At 33.3% G+C, this 22286-nt stretch overlaps 1 protein-coding gene across 1 annotated transcript; it reads right to left on the reverse strand.

The window, feature by feature from the left end:
• Positions 1-1185: 1185 nt before the first annotated feature.
• On the reverse strand, positions 1186-5014 carry LOC133297074 (uncharacterized). Its single transcript, XM_061496140.1, has 7 exons — positions 4636-5014; positions 4382-4529; positions 3849-3938; positions 2892-2946; positions 2407-2529; positions 1621-1677; positions 1186-1472 (listed from the first exon to the last, which is right to left on the reverse strand). Exons 1-7 carry the CDS (start codon positions 4944-4946, stop codon positions 1348-1350), a joined length of 909 nt encoding a protein of 302 aa, XP_061352124.1. The 5' UTR covers positions 4947-5014; the 3' UTR covers positions 1186-1347.
• Positions 5015-22286: the final 17272 nt, after the last annotated feature.

Below are 22286 nucleotides of genomic sequence, written 5' to 3' on the forward strand. Positions count from 1 at the left end.
CATCTTAGCCTATAAATAGGAGAACTCCTATAAGCATTCTTTAAGAGGATCACTATAGTTGTTTTTCTTACAAGTGCAAGATATCCCCATTCCTTAAAAATATTTTATTACACACTAAAATACAATACAACACGTGATTTCATAAGCATGAATCATTGGATAAGAAACTACACTATCTTTTAAAAAAAAAAAATTTCTCCACCGGTTCTATAACACTCCAAATTTCTAACAATTTTAACAACAATAAAATATTTCTATAAATTTTCAAAAAAAAATAACATTTAATTATTTATTAAGATCTTATATCTATTGTGGAAGCTAATCTAAAACTAATTTGAGAAAATGTTACCGTCGCACCTGTACAGGGGCAAGTGCAAGGCTAACTTTATTACATTAAAATAAAACCAACAATTAAAGTTCAACTGAAAGAAGTATTTCCTATGCATAAATAAATAAAAATAATAATTAAACTCTAGAGCTAGCTAGAAATCTCTGAGTTGTTATTCCCACTGCTAGCCCCATCCTTTGCAACCTGACTTATTGAAAATTTGGTCTATGTGTTTGCTACCTTCTAGAAGAAAAGCGATTTGGAGAAGAAAAATAATAATAAAATAAATAAAAATTTGAAATAAGAAGAGAGTAGTAGAGGAGAAGAGGAGAATTGCTGAAAATTAGAATATCTGCAAGTCTTGAGTTCAAGTATGGGCCGGGCTTCGTATCATTATTTTTTTCTCCTTTTTAATTTTCTTATGACTCAGAATATCGTTAACTCATCATATCTAATCAAATAAAAATGATTAACTCATCATAATCCAATTACATTCACAATCAAACATTAATGCATAAAAGATCAATCAATTAATAATTCAATTAATCACAATTTATCATTAGTCCTAATAATATATATATATATATATATATATATATATATATATATATATAAATATATTATTATTAATTTATAATTTATTATTATTAAAAATTGCTATTATATTTCTGGGATATTACAAGTTCAATGATTAATCAACTAGTCCTCCGAGCGAGCTCAAAATCATTGATTAAGCTAAAATAAACCCTTATCAATTCATCCACATGCTCGGCAGTGAAACTACACTCAGAGATCTTCGTCCGTTTTGGAGAGGTGAAGCAAAACTCGAGAAAAGAAAATCACGGCATCCAACGGTACAAGACGAGTTAAAGCAAGTATAGTGTATATCCAATGATCAAAAGTTAAAAAACTGATGGTATCAAATTTTTCCTATACCATGATTACAATAATATATAATACCAATCATCTAGTAATCCTCTGATCCTAACATAAGTAAAAACAAAATTATGTCAGTACTTTTAAAAAGGAATAGGCTGTCTGCCTGGCCATGATTCTATCTTTTCAAAATACTTGGGTGGAACAACACCATCAAAACCTTCCGTCAAGATCACCTTGTTGTCAGAAATGTAAAGCTTCATGCCTTCTGAAATAGGATTTAAAAAATATAGAGAAGCAGTATCAGTAGTCTTATTTGTAGTAGATTTTAATTACTATCAACCAACAACAACAACGTTCAACATTTTCAAGATGAACTTGTACACAATCAGAACTAGTTTGGAATACTATCATACCCTCTAATGCTTTTCTAACATCTAGAAAGATCAGAACATTGACATCTCGCCTCATACCTGGCCCAAAAACAATAAATAGATAAGAAATCAGGTACACAAAGGAAGCCGGTCAAATTCTAGTAGAATTTATTGCATCCAAGGGAATAACAGAAAAATACTAAAGATCATGATACACATTAGTTTTTGATAAAACAAGGCCATCTTCAAAGAATTCAATAAAACAGTCCATGCAAGTACTTTAAATATTCTTAACAAGTTTATTAAGACACAATAATCCCATGCCAGCCAAAAGGAGACCTCGAATCCAAAGGCCTCCATCCTCCAACAGATGGGTAGCAAAGGGATAAAGAAATGCTAATAGATCCAAGCCGTGGTCATTAATGGAACTTTCAGAGAAATAATGGATGGCTCAACAGCAACAACTATCCACAAAATGGTTAAATCATTTGCGGAGAAATATTGAGTTGCAAATTACAAATAAAGCACCAAGTGTGCAGGCATTTTGCTTCCTCTAGCACTTCTACTATCCTGGCCGGCCTCTGGTAAATACTCACAAGAAAAAAGGGTAAAAGGCACCAGAAACTGGATATTGTCAAGTACAAAGCTAAATTATCAATCACAATAGACATCTTCTCTAATGTTATTCCTTCTGTATATTAAACCTAGCCACCAGCCTTAATATTCCCGAAGGAAAATTAACTTGCCTAAACAAAACGAGACAACACTATCTAAATTTAAATTTCTATGTGTTTACATAGGATTCTTTTTAAAAATATATCATATTACCACTTATTACTTCTCCATCTGTTGGTAAACCACAAGAGAAATGAACATGCAATCTCTTCATGCGCTTCAGACCAGATCCTAGAATTGATTCCAAGTTCTTCTTGTAGGTTCCATGCACACAAACTGCATATAGTGACAAAGGAAAGAAATGAAACAAATAAAATAGCAAAATAGAAAAACATTAAAATTACAGAATATGGCTTGCAACCTCACCCGTACCCTCACTAGTCAGGGTTTCATGGGGAGTGGTTTTATGACTTGCAAAGACAGATATACAGCCATTCAGTATTTAGAATTGTGTTAGTATAATATTATAATATCAGGTTCAAGGTGAACCCTATATATGGCAACACATCCACCATTCAAAAGATAATATCAAATGATAAATATGTACATATTATAAAATTAAGGAGTGAATATATTGCTAAGTATGAAGTTCCCCATGAATCTGAGTATAGATTAACACAGCCGCAGTGATTATGTACCTAGAACTTCATCAGCTGAAAGGATTGGTTTCAATAAGCTTTCAGTTTCAACAGCCTGCAGATCAAGAGTTAATAATCGTATTGTAAGAGCAGATGAAGAAAATTGAAAGAATTCACAATCCAAAAGTTCAACATCACATAAGTAAGAACATTAAACTAATATTTTAACTTCTATTTGTAAACAAAACATTATTAGTGACAAAAGCTGATTAAGAGCAAAAGACATAAAAGAGAATTAGGTAAGGCGGTGGACAATATTAATGGCATAAAATTCTCCATTCACTTGACTGACACAATTTTAAAGATATCTTTCACTAAGGGAAATATACACCCAATGGTTCATCTCATTTACAGAAGAAACCATTGGTACCTATTATCAACGTTTCTTGATTTTCAAGCCAGAATATGGGCTATTGCAATCCCTATTCCAACTAGTGTTTGGTTTTGTTTAAACTCATTTGGCTTTCTATCTCTGACATCCTTAACATAAAGATAAGGAAAAACAGATCATGTTAGAAATATGACAAATATAAGTTATTTTCCTTACTAACAATACCATATCTAAAGTGCTTTGGATTTTTATCAAAACTAACCATGATAGCATGGATCTAATAGCGTAACGCTTCACTAATGAAATATATCTTTGTCATATCAGCAGGTTTTTTAAAGAAAACAAAAACTCATGCAGTGATTTAGAACTTCAGATATACGAAGTCATATCAAGGTGCAAAGATGCAAAAGGAAAGACAGAATAAAGCAAGCCATTAAGTACTAGAGTTTTTCATTAATGACATCTTAACATGACAATGGCCAAAGCAAATTTCAATAGAGAATTAGGTGCATTACCATTTGCATGCATCGCAGAGTACATACTGAATTCCTTGAAGTTCAATTATTTCTTCAAAACTTCAAAAGCAAATTGGATATGTCAACATTTCATGAAAAGGAATACTTTACCGTTATTGTGTGGCCTTGGTTTGCACGTATTAGTAGCTCTCCGTTCTCTTCTATGAGGCTGAAACGCTGCTTATTATCCTTTCGAACAGCCTGAAGATAACCACGACATAATTGATAATTATTTAGAAAAAAATGTTTTCCTTTAGTTAATTCGTATCATATGAAAATGAAATAGAGATTACAATATACTGTTTACATTAACAGCTAAATAAAAGCAAATATAAACAATATTCAAGTATAATTCAAAGATAAAAGAGGTTATATAAGCATAAATAGTCATTCAAAAGCATCATAAGCCAAAGAATTTTCTTTGAGCCGGCTGTTAGATTAATCCCGAATTGGGACTTAGTCACAGTTAAAGCTAGCTAATTGCCCCTTCCCAAAGATATATTTGGTGGGAATCGAACTCAGATTCTCTTTGCACTCTACTCAACCTGTGTTGTAAGCTGAGCTACACCCATTACATACAAATGACATGTAAATATTCCAAGTGAATTTAATAAAATAATCAATTTATAACAGAATTAACTGACCTCCCTAACGTCATCAATAGTGTGGGATCTCAGAGGAATATTAGCGAATGTCTTCAAATCCAACCGTAGCAGATCATTAACTTTTACAAAACCATCACTCCGCATATTCAAATTCAATTCAGATGCCATATGACGTAAAACTCTAGTCCTGAAATTATTAAAGTGAAACATTAATTGAATGAAATTGCTTTGCTTATTATTAAAAAAATGAAGAACGAAACATTTCAATTAAGAAACATTGAAGTGATGCTTACATGAGCCTCCCAAGAGCGTCAATTTTGTCCTTTCCAGTTCCAGTTCCAGTTCCACTACCACCACCACCACGCCCTCTCCCTCTTGTTCTTTCTCTTTCTCTTCCGTTTCTCATATCAGAAGTCATTCCTCTGCCACAGAACAACCTTTGAGTGCTGTGAGCGTACGAGGAGGTGTTGGGATTGTTGTTGTCCATTGGGGCTAATTTAGATGACCTGAGCGTGTAAAATGGAAAAATAACAGACACACGTGGTAGCAAGAAACCGCAGTAGCGTAGAAAAATGATGTTGCTGTTGGTCGCTGAAGCAAACATGGATTGAATCGAATTGTGTAGGAGATAGGATGAAAGGAAGAACAAGGGAACATTGAATTTTAAAATATGTGATTATAGGGGTGGGGTGGGGCAACATTGAATTTTAAAATAACTATTTGACTTTTAATATGTTAAAATTTTACTTTTTAAAAAATTACAACTAAATATCATATTAAATAAAATAAATTTTATTTGAAAAAAGTAATTATTTCTTGATAGAATTTTTTTTTTCCAAATGCATTCTTAATTTGTTGTCCACTCCCTTAATGAGAGAAGAACCTCCAAAGCTATAGAGTATACCAAAACTTGAAATCAACTGCCTTCACCAATTTAGTCCATATAAATCTTACTGGGCTGGGACTTGCAAGAAATATCCCCACAGAAGTAGGCACGTTTACAAAGCTTTCCTATATGGACCTAACTTACAAAAAGTCTTCTTGCCTAAAGCACTTTTAAATTTCACTTAACTTGAGTGGCTTGATGTTCCTAATAACCATTAGAAAGATACCATACCAGCAGAATTAAAGAAATTTATTCAATTTAGAGGGATTATATCTTTCAAATAATTTACTTAATGGTTCAATCCACTCTTGTAAAAAATGAGACTAAAAATATAAAAACTTACGTTTTAAGTTTTTATTGAAGTTATACGTGTCAAAACTTAAGTAAAAATGCTTCTTTATAAAAACGTGTAAAAATCATGGGTTTTATATTTCTCATTCAATATGAGAATTCAAATTTTTCTACACATCTTTCGATTTCCGTGACATGGGTCTTACATCTAATTTTTTCTAACACGTGAGTCCCACATATTTTTTTATCTCTACAACATGAGATTTCAATTCTCATTTAACATAAAAGTTATAAAACCCAAAAATCATATAAACACAACAAAATTTTACGTTTTACTTAGATCCAAAAACTAAATCGGGTCAAATTTTAACCGAGTTGTGGGAGTTGTTAAACTTCTTTTATGTTTTTGGACTTATGTCTTATGTAATATATGACTTATATCTTTTAATTATAAAGTTGTTTAATGAATTTTGAGTAGTGCCGTATATGATTTAAAAACTAAATATCATATATGAAGAGAGAATCAGAATAAGGATTCTGAGAGCGATCAAGGTTGATCTTGAGAAAGCATACGATAGGATCAGTTGGAATTTCCTTCAGGATACCCTATATGATGTAGGGCTTCCTGAAAATTTGATAAGACTAATTATGTTGTGTGTTTCATCTTGCACTATGAATGTTCTTTGGAATGGGGCTTGTACTAAAGAATTTCGGCCAACTAGAGGCTTAAGACAAGGAGATCCTCTTTCTCCTTATCTTTTTGTCCTCTGCATGGAAAGACTAGCCCATCTCATTTCTCAGGCAGTGGATCACAGGAGGTGGAAGCCAGTGAGGATTAAAAGGGGAGCTCCACAAATTTCCCACTTATTTTTTGCTGACGATCTCCTTTTGTTTGCAGAAGCTTCTCAGGAGCAAGTGTTAATAATTCAACAGGCCTTACATATATTTTGTGATTCATCTGGTCAAAAAGTCAATCATAATAAGACTAGAGTTTTCTTTTCTCAGAATGTGGGTCATACTCAAGCAAACCATCTTAGTGGGCTTCTTGGTTTTTCTTTGACTGCGGATCTTGGAAGATACTTGGGAATTCCTTTGCATCATAAGCGAGTGGGTCGGTCATCTTTCTCTTATGTTTTGGATCGAATGAATTCTAGAATTGCTGCTTGGAATCATGCCAATCTATCTCTAGCAGGTCGTGTTATATTATCTAAAGCAGTGTTATTAGCAATCCCATCATATCCAATGCAGGTTTGTTCATTACCGCAAGTCACCTGTGAAGAGATTGATAGGAAGATTCAAAATTTTGTTTGGGGTTCATCTCCACACTCTAGACGTTCTCATCTTGTGGCCTGGAAGCAGATTTGCATGGATAAAAAAAATGGAGGCCTTGGACTGCGGAGTATGAGGGAAATGAACTCAGCATTTATCATGAAGGTTGGGTTCAACCTCGTAGCTCATCCAGATGCCTTGTGGTCAAAGTTCTTACGTGCTAAGTACAATGTGGAGGCAGGCATGACACCAATTATTCATGCTCCAAACAGCAGCTCCCAGCTTTGGAAGGGAATTACGCGTCATTGGAATATTATAATGGATCATAGTCGGGTGCAGTTAGGCAATGGTCAGTCCACTTTGTTCTGGCTTGATAGCTGGCTGCCCGATTGTGGTCCTTTGATCTCATATGCAGGTTCTCAGTTTTCTATTAGTGATACTCTTCAGAAGGTGGTGGACTACGTGGATGAATTGGGGCAATGGAAATGGAATTCTCTTCGACAATTGCTTCCAGATTCTGTGCTGCATCGATTTATGAATTTTCTTCCTCCTTCTAGTCAAGATGGCCAGGATCATTTAATTTGGAATGGAACGACAGATGGCAAGTTTACTGTTAAGTCAGCATATGCAATATTAGCCATCAAAGATACTACAATCCAACAGTTTCCTTGGGAAAGTGTTTGGAGATGGCAGGGGCCAGAAAGAATTCGCTTTTTTCTTTGGTTAATGGCAGGGGAGAAGCTGATGACTAATGTTTGTAGACTCCGCCGTCATATGGCTCTTTCAGATCTGTGTCCTAGATGTAATCAGTCTAGTGAAACTATCCTTCATATTATTCGCGACTGTCCACAATCAAAGGAAGTATGGTGCATGATAATGCCTCATATAAATCAGCGTGAATTTTTCAACCTCAACCTGCACAATTGAATCATTTCTAATTTAGACAGCTCAAAGGATTGGGGGATGGGGTCGGACTGGCCTCTTTTATTTGGAATCTTAGCCTGGAAAATTTGGAAATGTAGGAATTCTTGGGTTTTTGAAGGTGATTGCCAGAATGCTTATTCACTTATCCGTTCAGCAATTGGTTTCAGAGATAGTGTCGCTCTTGCAGCTAACCCTATTTTTGGAGCGGACAATCAACCAAGGAATCGAATAGAGAGATTGGTTGCTTGGTGTTGTCCTCCTGTGGATTGGGTTAAGCTTAATGTTGATGGTGCATGTGATGCTAATGGTACTAGGACTGGGTGTGGAGGAGTTTTTCGCGATGCCTCAGGAACTTGGATCGTCGGATTCTGTAAAAATTTAGGCTCAGGTACAGTTTTGCATGCTGAGTTATGGGCTTGCTTGGTTGGTTTGGAGCTAGCTTGGGATAGAGGTTTTAGGCAAGTTTGGCTCGAAGGAGATTCTCTTTCAGCTCAACAGCTCATTACAAATGGGTGCCACCATGATTACCCTGCGGCTAATTTGGTGAATCATATTCGAAATTTGATGCAGCGAGATTGGCAGATTTATATGTCTCACATTCACCGTGAAGGAAATAGAGTAGCGGACTTTCTAGCCTCTTACTCTTATGGTTTCTCTTGGGTAATTCAGGAATTTGATTGTCCACCGTCAGGTTGTATTGATAGTCTGTATGGTGACACTATAGGTGTTCACTGGTCTAGGCTTTGTGCCTAGTTTCTTTTTGTTGTGTTTTTTTTTTAATTTCCTATTATTTCCAAAAAAAGGATTCTGAGAGCAAAGCAAGTTTGTTGTGCAATGAATCTGAGCATTAAATGTTTATTTAAAGTACTTCCTCTTACGTCATATGGTGGGTCCCACCTTGTATTAAAAAATAAAAAATAATAAAACACATTTATTGATGTATTTTGAAATATAAGAAAACTCTTTTCTATATTAAATGAGAAAATAATTTCTTTTATTTATAAGGTTTAGTTTAAGATAATAATGATAAGATAATAGATTTTAAAATAAATAAATAAGATAAAATATCTTATGTTACTCGAGACTATTATCAGATAAGATAAGTTATTTTCTATTTTTAAACGAGAATAAAGAAAATATATTTTCATCCTGTTTATTCAGTGATTATATTAATTTTTTTATTATAATTTTTTTAAAAAAAAAATCTCAAAACAATCTTATTTTTGATAATAAAAATTGAATTTATATCATGTGATACCGGAAATATTTTACAACTTTCCATCAACTGCGGTCTTTTTTAAATTTAAATAAAATTGAAATATTTAAGAAATGACTTTAATGTTTCTAAAATAAATGTAGATAAGTTATCTACACTCACTCTCAAAACGACGTCGTTTTGAGTTGAAAAATTAAAAAATTATAATTAAAAAGACTATTATAACCTTAAAATAAATTATAATTATAAAAATACCTTGATTTCCGTCCCAAAACGACATCATTTTGTGCTCAATGTATATAACTTATCTACATATTAACTGTAAAAAAAAACGAACCCTTAAAAAATACAGATTTCATTTCTCCCAACAAATTATTAACTTTGCTTCTATTTAATGTTAAATAATATTTTCTTGTTTTTGTTATTATAAATTAAGATGGAGAGAGAGTATGAGATACAGTAATTTAAAATAAAATTTATATAATATTATTTGAAAAATGTTATATTTATAATTTATTTTCTCTTACATCCTCTTATAACTATTTTTATGGTTGTTGGATCAAAATTAAATTAACAGATCTCACATAGTGTTATTTTGTAACTGTTAATTTGGTTTTGATCCAACAATCATAAAAGTGATTGTAAGACGTTACAAGGAAAAAAAGATTTTCCAAATACCTACAACAAAATGAAAAATGAAACTATTTATTAAATAAATTTTCATATATAATTGTTGTTTCAAATATTTTGAAAAAAAATAGTGAAGACATTGATATATCGTAAATAAAAATCACGAATGGTAAGAGATTTAAAAATTGTAACTATAATTTCACCACAAATTGTTTTTTAAAAATTGTATAACAGATTATATTTGATGTTTATTGCGGGGAAAAAAATAAAAATACAATATTAAGAATGAAAAAATTGAACTCAATAAAAATATTTATTTTAATTTAATATTTTTATTATTTCATATTTTTTAAATAATTTATTATGTAAAAGTAATTTCTCATAAACAATAGTACTTTATAGAATATAAACAAAGAAAGAGGTTATACTTACCACCTATTTTCTTTTATAATCTCTTACAATTATTTTCTTCATTGTTGGATCATAATCAAAATGTCCTCGCTTATGTTATTTTATAACCGATGATTTAATTTTAATCCAACAATAAAAAAATTAATTATAAGAAGTTATAAAAAAAAAGTTATAAGTATAATATATCTCATAAACAAAATATGTAATATAAAAAGTTACTGTGGGATGCAATGAAGAATCTCTCCTCTTATAGAATTGGGTCCCTTCGTATGCCTAAATTTGCCCTCATTCTTAATTCTAGTTAAACCCCTGATCATGCAAGATTGAACATGGAACTCATCAATGTGGGAACCAAACTCAACAAATCACTCACATAATTCAAAAGTAAACTCATTTAAAGCATTTAAAAAAATAAATAAATTTGGAACGTAACTATGTGTTGTCTAATAGCTTCAATGTAATTCTGTGAAAATTTTGCAAGAGAGGTTTACACAATCATCATAGAAATCCTTCATGTACTGTGATCCTCGCACGATTAAAAACAAAATGCCAGACCATAATTCCATCTTTTCGAAATACTTGGGTGGAAGTGTACAGGGTTGGCAAAACGGGCCAACCCAGCCCGACCCGACCCAACCCGCATTTAACCTGAAAAAAATGAGTCAGGTTAGGGTTGGCTAAAAAATATGACTCGTGAATTGGTTTGAAAAAATAGCTCGCGCGAGTTGGCTCGAAAATTGACTCGCTGGTTGGCTCAAAAATTGCTCGCGGGTTGGCTCGTTTTCAGCCTATTTAAATGACCATGTAGTGTTAATGCACCAGCTATGTGGCTTCCATTAGCTTAAACAAAGGGTTACAAAATCAGAAATAAAAGCAAAATATTTTAGTTTTGAATTTTCTTCACAACAAATTTGCATCAACATCAAGAAACAATCAGAACCACGTGCTACTAAGTGACTAAGATATTTGAACCAAATAGAGCCAGCCAGCACAGCCTAACAATATAAAATTGGCAGGGATGTGAGAAGATTAGGGACTTAGGTTTAGAGAAAGAAGAAAAATGATGACATGTGTGGGTTTTGTCCATTTTTGTATATTATATTTTGTATTTAAAAAAAAAAAATTCAACCCACGAGCTGACTCGTTTGACCCACGGGTTGGCTCGTTTTTTCACGGGTTGAAACGAGCCGGGTTGGCTCGGGTGGGCAGCTCGTTTTTGTCAATCCAACCTGGCTCCTTTTTGGCGGGTTACGAGCCAACCCGACGGGTTGGCTCGTTTTTGCCAACCCTAGGTGAAACAACACCATCATGACTTCTTGTTATCAGGAATGCCTAGCTTCATACCTTCTGGAATAGGATGGAAATTACTATCATCAAACAACAAAAACGCCCAAAATCTCATGATGAACATATTCACATTGAAATCTTATCTCATACTGGAAACAATAGAAATAGAAAAGAAATCAGGTTGCACAATGGAAGGAAACAATGTCTCCTCAAAAAAGAGTTTATTGGGTTTGAAAAATGCAGAATCCATTCGGATTGAACTCGGTGACCATATGGTCATATAATACCATATAAAGCAATCAATCATGTCAAAAGTTTAAATTGTTAAATGAATGCCAATTGATAATTTTATACTATATTTCTTTGGGTTTTATTAATCTCCTTTTACATAAGATAATTATCTTATGTTGTAGAGAGAAAATAGGTGGGTCCCACCATTGTAAGAAAAAAGAAAAAAAAGAAAAAGGTGGGGTGTGGAAATCGAAGTGAGAGAAAATGAGATAAGATGTCTATGAGAGTAATATTTCCCTATTTCTTTACTAATTTGTCTCTTGAAAACGCATTTGCATTCATTTCAACCCGTACATTTGCAACAACAAAAAATAATATATACAATGGTTCTCTAAGTAATATTTTTTTCCATTTTCAAGTCTTGAATTCAATTCCCCTCGTACTTATCTCTTAAATAGATGTTGGTTAATAACTCAAAATAAGTTAAATGATTTAGTGTTTCTTATGTTGTAGGAGATAAATTTATCTCGTACAAGTACATAAATTTGTGTGGGGCCCATGTCATGTGAGGAGAAGAGAGAGAAAGAAAAAACATGGGTCCCACAAACTTTATGTGTGTGTGTGTGAAAGATAAATTTATCTCCTACAACATGAGAAACAACAAACTTTAAGTTAAAACTATTAAACGTTATGCTATAAATCATGATTTTTGTTTTTTTTCTCTTGGACCTAGTATTCTTAGTTAACTTGGCACGTGGATGCAAATTTACGAGAAGACAAGATTTTTTAATTTTTTTTTTTTTTTTTTTGCATTAGCTTAATGGGTTCATTTTTTCTGCCGTCAATGTAGATAAGTTATCTATATTAAGCCCAACACAATATTGTTTTGGGGCGGAAATCAATTTATTTTTATAATTATAATTTATTTCAGGGTTACAATTGTCTTTCTTGTTATAATTTTTTAATTTTAATCTAAAACGATATCATTTTGTGAGTAAAAATAGATATTTTATCTACATTCACTATAGAAACATTAAAGCATAGCTTAATTAACTCAAACTTGTGTAGACTATAAAGGAAATTTACAATACATGTTTTTGGTCTATCAATACATGAAAAACGGTAGCTTATTGTATGTCTTAAGCAATGATAATAGAAGTGTCGGGGTTGAATTGGATTAAGAGGGTGAATATCATTAGAGGAATATATAACACATGTTGTGTCCTACATGCATCATGATTGTACCCCGCCAATTGTTCATCAAGTAGCAATACTTTGTTGCACACCAATTTCTAGACTCCTTGATCTGTATTTTTGGAATCAAACCATAGTAGCTAACACAAAATAGGTATATTGTGTGCCATTTATAACTTCTCTAAATTTATTTTATTATGTGGAGTAAAAAATTAACTTTCTTATTTTTAGTTCTATTATAGAGTTTGCCTACACCTTTAGTTTAACAAAAAAAATGTGATGATTACAGTTTTGGAGCGGTAGCATTAGAAACATTAACGGGAAGACATCAAGGAAAGCATATGTCATCTTTATCAAACTCATGTCCTCAAAATATGTTTGTCGAATGATCTCTTAGATTCACATTTACCCCTTCATTTCTCTCAAAAGGATGAGCATTTTCCCCTTCATTTCTCTCAAAAGGATGAGCAAGATATAGTGCTTTTGGTAACAATAGCGTTTATGAAATTACAAACCCAAGTCCAAACCATCAAAACAACATGTGGCACAGGAACTATCTCGTTCCAAACAGCTACTTCCCTTGCTTTTTTCTGAAATTACAAACATCCAGTTGATGATTCAAGATATATCTTCTTTAACCTGAGTATTATCAAGAAAAAATCTTGTAGGCAAAAATTGAGGGAAGTAATGTTTTGATTTTTAAGACTGAATGATTAGAAAAGAATTTTTTTTATTAGACTATACAAGAAACTACCAAATGTAAGAAATTTCAAGATGAGATTATATGAAATTAGAACACCAAAAGATTTTTAGGCTTACTTGTTGAAGACATGATTTGATTTCTTGAAAACTTCTTGTTTCCTCTGATGCTCCTGCAATACAAAGATCAGGATCTTCCTCTGCAATTCACATCACTCCCTGATCACAACTGTTGATGGGGCGAGTTGTGGAGTAACGGTTTCTAACACGTTGTGAATGCAAAGGGAACCTAGACAACTTATTAACCCTAGTCCCCTTCCCATCATGGGCCTATGGGTTAGGCCTACACTATCACCCACACTAATCAGTTTACAGATATTCAAGCCCAAATCAAAAGGATCACTAATTAATTGGACTTTATACTGCACCTCCATATAGATCATGACTTAGCCCGTTTTTATTAAAACAAGAAAAACTACAATTGATTGAAGCCCACAATTATTATAAAAATTTCTAACATTCTCCCACTTGGGCAAAATCAATTGTAAAATTTTAATTCAAAAGAGAAAAAGAAAACAAGTTATTTGAAAACGTCTCTCGGGCTAAGGACTAATTCTTATAATGTGGCCACATTATAAGAAAACACATGATCCAAGATGCGATATCAGAATATGACTCCATCCAACTAAAATCAAATAACATTGAATCAGGCGGTGATTTATACCCTTATCGATATAAGACCTTCCATGATCACAAATGTTACTTGATTCCGTCGACTAGTCATTAGTGTGGAGTGTAGCAAGAAAATAGCATGCCAATATGATCAATAACAGCCAAACTGTCATTTTCTCTGTCAGTCCTCAAATCTCTCTCAAATGCCTTAAAGCCAGAGAAATTCCATGGTTTTATCAAAAAAACCATCATTCAATAAACTATGGTGTCGACCACGGGCCCTGTAGTCCTAAAACACCATTATGTCTCAAACTCCCATATAGTGTCAACCACAGACATGATGGTTCCGACGACACTGAGTTCCAAAATCATGCCTCAAACTCCAATATAGTGTCAACCACAGGTATGGTGGTCCCAACGATACTGAGTTCCAAAATATTATTATCATGCCTCAAACTCCAATATAGTGTTAACCATTGGCATGGTGGTCCCAACGACACTGAGTACCAAAATATCTCACAATTGATAAACATAAAGACATATGTTCAATATATGCAATAATAAAACTCAAATCCTTATCAATTGTTCAAAATAAAATTTATCTGTTAAATAAACATCAATTATATCTAAAATAAATTGTTCAACATGACAAGAAAATAATAAATGATTCAAACTCCCACTAATCAAATAAATCAAAGGAATTCACAATGCCTATATTCTTCACATGTATTTATCATGGGCCTAAATCCTTTGGTTAGAGAGTCAGTCAATATTCTTAATAACTAAGTCATCCACATACAATACAAGAAAAGAGACTTTTCTCCCACTGACCTTATGGTAAATATACTAACAGAAATTATTTTCATCATAACTCAAGAAAGTCACTACCTCATCAAATCATCATTACTGCAAAATAAAATCCATGTTGATTTAAAAAGGATATAGAATTCAAAATCTTTCTCAAAGAGGTCTTATAGAAAATTTATTTCAAAATAAATCCATATCCTGGCATTAAAAACTAAACAATTATCTCCCACTGACTCGACAATAACTTCAAGATCACACAAAATTAATCATATCTCTCCCACTAAAAAACACGTCAAGTATGTTAAAATGTAACACCTCGTTCTAGAACCGGTTTGTTAACATCGCATTATGATATTAAGCGCAGTTACAATCACATTGGCTCAATTAAAAATCCGGATAAATTTTTCTTTTTAAAACGACGCCGAATTTAAAATATCTCATTTGCGTGATCATAACCATATTACCTTGCGGAATCAGATAAACCAAGCTTAACATCATGTTCTTATTCCATTTATAAACCATTAATTTACTTCCTATTTATTTCACAATTTCTACTATATTGTAGATCTCTTCGTTAGCGACGCGTGGATTCAAACCGCGCTCAAATCGGAGCACTGTAGCCCAAGTTATGGGTTTTCTACGAAACACGTACGCGAATCCTGCTGATTCCGGCGCGACCGGCGCCAGCTACGGCGCGGCGGGCGCCAACGAAACAGAAGCTCCCCATCGAAATGGCGCTGGAGGCGCCAAGGTTGGCGCCAGGTGCGCCAGCTGGTGATCCCGGCGCGATTTGCGCCAACGCCGGTGCGATTTGCGCTACGGAACAGAAGCTTCCAAGCACTATGGCGCGCGGTGCGCCAAGTTCTGAAGGTTTCACCAATTCTTAGTATTTTACCTCTAACTAGAGTTATACATGTTCAATTCACACAATATTGGTCTCTATGGAAAGCTAAGAAAAATATCTACAACTTCCATACATACACCACGATCCAATTTTATCATATAAATTCCTCTCCATAAATGGTTCTTAGTTCTTGCATAATACAAACACATCTAAAGGGACATGCATGCCCTTTTCCTCATGGCTTGTACTAAAATTTGGGCAGCATAACCCTTGTTTTCTCAGCAATTCCCAATTTAGAACTAGGTACCTAATATGATTTCTCAGCTCAACAATCCAATACATAGAGAGCATGCATATAATGAACTTAAGGTAATCATCAATTACAAATCATATTCATTACAATGCATGGAACTTAGCTTACAAAACACTATGATCATTCCCTTGGCTCCCATCAACAAAGAGATAACCAAAGGCATGAGCATAGGCTAAGTCCATTCCAAATAAACATAACATACATCTATCAATTGTCTATTACTTACAATCCTATACATGTGAGCTACAAAACAACATGCATGATATCAAAATACTGGATCCTCATGCATCACTACTAATCCAAGTATGGCCACTTGCCACTGGTGGCTCCTGCAGCATCCTTACCTGAAAGGGGGTCCCCACAACACGGGGTGAGATATACGAATATATCCAGTAAACCAGGGGTCCTTGGAGAATCTCTCCACCCCACAGTTCCATATCAGTGTAATAGCAATAACAATAATAATGCAGTAAATACATATCTATGCAAAGTGCTATAACATCTCCAGGAGAAATCTCTCGAGCTCTCAAGCTGTCCTAAGGAAACTCAGATGCAAATAGTCCTACTGGCCAGCTAACTACCAAGTATGATTTACGCATCGTCATGCAACATACCAACATAGGGAAACACCATCCTATGCCACACCAAATGCATACACATACGTATAACAAAGCATTACACTATTTCATTGCATTTATATACACTATCAACAACCACTACCCTTTCAGGGCTTGGTGGAACAATCAAGGGAATTATACCCAAGGTCCGAAGGCTTACCTTAATGCTTCAGTCGACCTTTGTTCTTCACCAACAGTTTCAGCAGCCAATTACAATAATCACTCTTTTCAAATAAAACCTACACAAGGTTTAATGCAATCAACACTTATTGCATCCAATAACATCTCATAGCTATCAACCAAGCTATACAATTCATACCAAACATAAGCATGAACTTACCTATCCAATGGAGCTAATCAAGCTCCATAGCTTGCTCCAATGGTTGATCACTTACGGTTGGTCCAAATGCCTCAATCTTAGACATCATTAGGACACAATCATCAATCAACTAAGTCAAACCATTGGTCATAGTTGCAAGAAAACTCTTCAACAAGCATGATAATCTTGCAATATACCAAGTATAGTCATTTAACTAACTAGGCTCATTTTTACCGATTAAATGACATTCCTAGCATTTTTCACAACATGCTCTAAGCTCCATTCTTCCTAGAACATAGCTAATTTAACAACATTTCATCAAAACCCTAAAACACTATTCATAAACCCTAACTCATGCAATTTTCCATGAAAATAAAGTTCAAGGGGTAGAATCTTACCACCAATGGTTGCACAACCAAGCAAGGAGCGCTCCTCAAGCTCCCATGGAGGTAGAAATTCCCAAAACCCCAAAATCTCACAAAGGGCCGAATTTTTGAGAGGCAATATCTCTCTCCACAATGCTCCCCACTCAAAACAAAGCTAGGATTATGAAAGAGGGGAAGATTTAGAGTGGTTTAGGCTTTTGAATCACTCCAATCGGTGGAGGATTGCTCTTCCTCTCTCTCTCTTCCTCCCTTTCCCCCTTCTCCTTCTTCTTCCTTCTTTTCTTTCTTCTGGCGACGGGAAAAATGGGGGGGTTTTGGGGCTCTTTTGGCTTTTAGTCACTTAACATAGGTTAAGTGGCTTTAAGCGGGTATCGGTTCGTCTATCTATTCAACTCCAATAATTATCAAACTTTACCCAAAAGTCTGGAATATTATTCTAGGAATATTACTATTTTTATTTTTATATTTTGGGTACTTTTGCCAGTACCCATTTATACCCCTTAATTCTCACTGAGTACACTTTTTAACTCCAAAGCGACTCAGATTCATTTCATTAAGCCTTATACTTAATTTTACTTACTAAAACATGCTTAATTACTAAATTACATGTAATTTACTAATTAATTAGGTTAGGGATATTATATTATCTATATTAATTATGGGCTAACACACAATGCTCTGTCAAGATCAAAATTCATAAAAAATAAAATAAAAATCTATATCACATCTCCATTAATCACAATTCAATCCAATCAACAATTCTATTATGGCATTGTTATCATTCATATCAAAAGTATATTTGTTACATAAATGCAATTATATTGATTATGAGCAATGGAATAATTTTAACGAAATAATTAGCATATTATAAACTCTCCTTTGGGAAGATAATTGCAAAAAATAATTTTTATTAACAAAGAATCCTGACGATTCACAAATAACATTCTCAACAATCACACCTAAATAATATGAAAAAACTTTATAGCATATGTTTCCCAAATTCATATTGCATTTACTAAACTGCAATTTGTGTTACAAATTTCAATCTCCAATATCAACAATTATATATCTTAGCTCACTAATCAAACTAAATTGACAAAGCACATAAAATCTACACTAAAAATGGGAGAGTAAATACTAACATTATAATCATGATAATATGTAACAATTTTCATTAATTAAAATTTTGAAAAAGGAACATAAATATTTATTACAAAATTAAACATGAATAAGAGCTCACAAAATCAAATATGAATGAGAGCAAATAATTCCAAATAAATATTCATGTATATAATAAATTAAAAAAAATATTTCAAAATATTAATTTCAAAATGAATCAAACATAAAAGGTCATTATTAAGGCAAAACCGGAATACATCAGAGTAAATTACAGGGCAATATACACCTTTTAATTAAATCAAGATATTATAATGAGGCCAACATAATAGTACATTCTCCTTTGGGCAGAACACACTAACCAAGGTTGAACCAAGGCCAGAACCTCAGATGAGTTAATCAATGAACACAACACTGGGTTTGAAAATCTATCCCCTTTGGGCAGATAGATTCCTAGACCAATGAGCCTCCAATAATTTCATCTACAATCTCAAGAATAAGTTGCTAGGATGAGTTAATCATTTAGCACAACAGGTTGTCATAACAAGGCCAACATAATAGTACATTCTCCTTTGGGCAGAATGCACAAACCAAGGTCAGAACCTCAGATGAGTTAATCAATGAGCACAATATTGGATTCGAAAATCCATCCCCTTTGGGCAGATAGATCTCTAGCCCAATGAGCCTCCAATAACTTCATCTACAACCTCAAAGAAAAGTTGCTCAGTGAGCATACACTGACTTCAGAGATTTGTCTCCTTTGGGCAGACAGATCTCCTAGATCAATGCGCCTCCATTAATTTCATCCCAAATAAATTCACAGTTATAACACACAATTACCCCCTTTGGGCAGGAAATTGCATGAAATAACCAAGATTATTTCTCAAATTTTACAAAGAAGTTTTCACAAACCAATATAAGTAATCCCACTTTGGTGTCAATTACCCATACTAATTCATGAAAACTCTTACACTGAAATTAGTTTTCTCTTGCCCAAAACCATAACTCAGTCCGCGAGAAAGTACAATATCTCTACGGATAATGAATAAAAGATAATAGCATTACCAACAAAAATTTGCACTCAAATAATTCAAGCGGAAGCATATAAATTTCAAAACAAAATATTAGAGCATGCATTATAGGCTCAAAATACAACATTTTACAATAATCTAAAATAAGTCTGAATATCACTATTTGATGCAAAATATGATAAATGTTATATCAAGCAAGCCAATTCCTTTAACACAACATTCTACCTTTCACATGATATTCACGGAGTCAAAGTTTCAAACTACTATTGTTAGCTTTTTACCTTTTCAATTTAGCGTAGCTTGTGCCCAACAATCCAATCCAACTTTTAATTACAACTTTCACAAATCAATTATGTCATAATAAAATTTGTTTGGAACACATGCATGTGGCACTGAAAACATTGCTTTTAATTATGAAATAAAGCACCAAACCAACCATTGTTATTTTTCATAATTTAAATCATGAAAATATTGAACAACTTTGAATGTCAAATTGGATTTAAAAATCATAATGTGGCGCAATGAAAACAAATTCTCTCACTATGTATTATATGATGGAACATAAATAGATTTGTCTTTAAAAGAAGCATGAGACAATAAATACATTTATTGTGTAAACACAATTAATGGCACCTCGGAAGATTCTGCAAGATCATAGCGAATCAATTTAACGCCATCAATAGGAAATACAATATTTTTGACAAAAATATACACCAGAAAATATTTTATACAATTTAATAATTTTTTAAAATATTTATTGCAATTGAAACAATTATAAACAATATGTAAAAAATTTCCTTTAATCCCATGACCAAACGTGTAATATACGTCGAAGATTTTGGGCAAACCAAAGACTCCGGAAGACTTCTAAATATCAAAGGTCTCAAACTAAATAATGATAACAAAAAGTCCAACTAAATATATAAGTAATATAAGCACATTTTGACAAAGCTTGTGGATTGTGGTGCAACGTTCCATTATCATGTACAAGTTTGAATCTAAAGTCGAGAATTCTTTATTTCCAAAAAAGTCGAGATGTTTTATCTTATTTCTTTCCTTTTTTTTTTTAAAATAGAGTTATAGAAATAAGTAACCACTATTCCACATTACGGTGAAAACAAATTTTGAAATTCTCTGCATCCAACGTCGTTATGTTCCAAATACTTAATAATCCTGAAGACAAATGTCAAAATTCTCTATTTGCAATGCACAAAAATAAGGATTTAAAAGCTAATCAAAATTTCAATTTCAAAAATCTAATCATATCTATTATTAAACAATTGGGTTCTAAATCATATAATTTAGGCTATGATACCAAATGTAAGAAATTTCAAGATGAGATTATATGAAATTAGAACACCAAAAGATTTTAGGCTTACTTGTTGAAGACATGATTTGATTTCTTGAAGACTTCTTGTTTCCTCTGATGCTCCTGCAATACAAAGACCAGGATCTTCCTCTGCAATTCACACCACTCCCTGATCACAATTGTCGATGGGGCGAGTTGTGAAGTGACGATTTTCTAACACGTTGTGAATGCAGAGGAAACCTAGCCAACTTATTAACCCTAGTCTCCTTCCCATCATGGACCTATAGGTTAGGCCTACACTATTACCCATACTAATCAGTTTACATATATCCAAGCCCAAATCAAAAGGATCACTAATTAATTGGACTTTATACTGCACCTCCATATGGATCATGATTTAGACTGTTTTTATTAAAACAAGAAAAACTACAATTGATTGAAGGCCACAATTATTATAAAAATTTCTAACATCTCCTAATTACATTTTTTTTATCTCCAGCACCAAACGGTTCATAATCAACCATATAAAAGCACACATTACAAATGCCTTCAAGAATGTTAACAGTTTAGTAGAACCCGACATGTTTGAGGTGTTTCTTCACACGATGAAATTATGGAGTCCTTGCCTTCCACATAAACTTGATCAAACTCTTTGCCCACTAATTCTACCAACCGTAGAATGCACTCATGCATAATTTCTTCACCTCATTTATTGGTGCATGACTCAAGGTTTGCACAATCGCCTCAATAAATGATACCACCCTAATAATTAAAGAAGATTATAGAAGATGGTGTAGGGTTTCCCTTCACCCTTTATAAATACATGAGAAGCCATTTGTAATGTGGTTAGCTAAGACTTTTGTGAGAATCCTTTAGAGAGAAGATTAAGTGTTAGACCTTTTTAGAAAAGAACCTTGTAACCATCATTACTGGTGATGCTTGAGTATACCTCTAGTGTCACTAAGGAAGATTGAATCCTTTGTAATCCTGTTATTTTTTATAGTGGAAGATTTCCTGAACTAGTATGTTTTTACTCTTATGCTCTAGGGGAGGTTTTCCATGTTAAAATTTGCTTTTTCTCTCATTCTCTCTAATTTCTGCACAATTCTTGTTTCTACGTGTTGGCTGACTTGGTGACTTCAGACCGACCTCTAAATACCGAGCTCCAAGCTCGATATATCGACCTGATTTTGCTTCCACACTAATTGAGGGACGTCGTTCGGACAGAATTAACTGCATGTAAGTCAGCCTTGAAAGTCTTTGTATCTAATTTCCTAAAGTGGTTATTGCAGTGCAATTGGCTATTATTGATTGGTTGAGAGCGAACAACAAGGCATAGTTGTGGCCTATAAATTAAGGGAAAAATGTTTATCCTTTTAAATGACACAACTTATATTCTTTCACTCTCATAGGAACTCACACCTTTATTTTTTTTGTCAACTCTCTCTCCTCCTTTATTTATCTCTTTCTCTCTCTTAAAATGACACAACTT

Source organism: Gastrolobium bilobum, unplaced genomic scaffold, assembly GCF_033153095.1.
Source record: "Gastrolobium bilobum isolate Gb01-03AN ecotype WA unplaced genomic scaffold, APGP_CSIRO_Gbil_v1 utg17589, whole genome shotgun sequence".
Taxonomy (NCBI): domain Eukaryota; kingdom Viridiplantae; phylum Streptophyta; class Magnoliopsida; order Fabales; family Fabaceae; genus Gastrolobium; species Gastrolobium bilobum.

Bases quoted from the DNA above. Each gene is read 5' to 3' on its own strand.
- LOC133297074 (XM_061496140.1), bottom strand. From the start codon at position 4,946: ATGTTTGCTTCAGCGACCAACAGCAACATCATTTTTCTACGCTACTGC. The intron at 2,947-3,848 runs GTAAAGTATTCC...CTTGATCTGCAG, and splicing joins ACCAAGGCCACACAATAACG to GCTGTTGAAACTGAAAGCTT. The intron at 1,473-1,620 runs GTATGATAGTAT...ATCCTATTTCAG, and splicing joins TGTTAGAAAAGCATTAGAGG to AAGGCATGAAGCTTTACATT.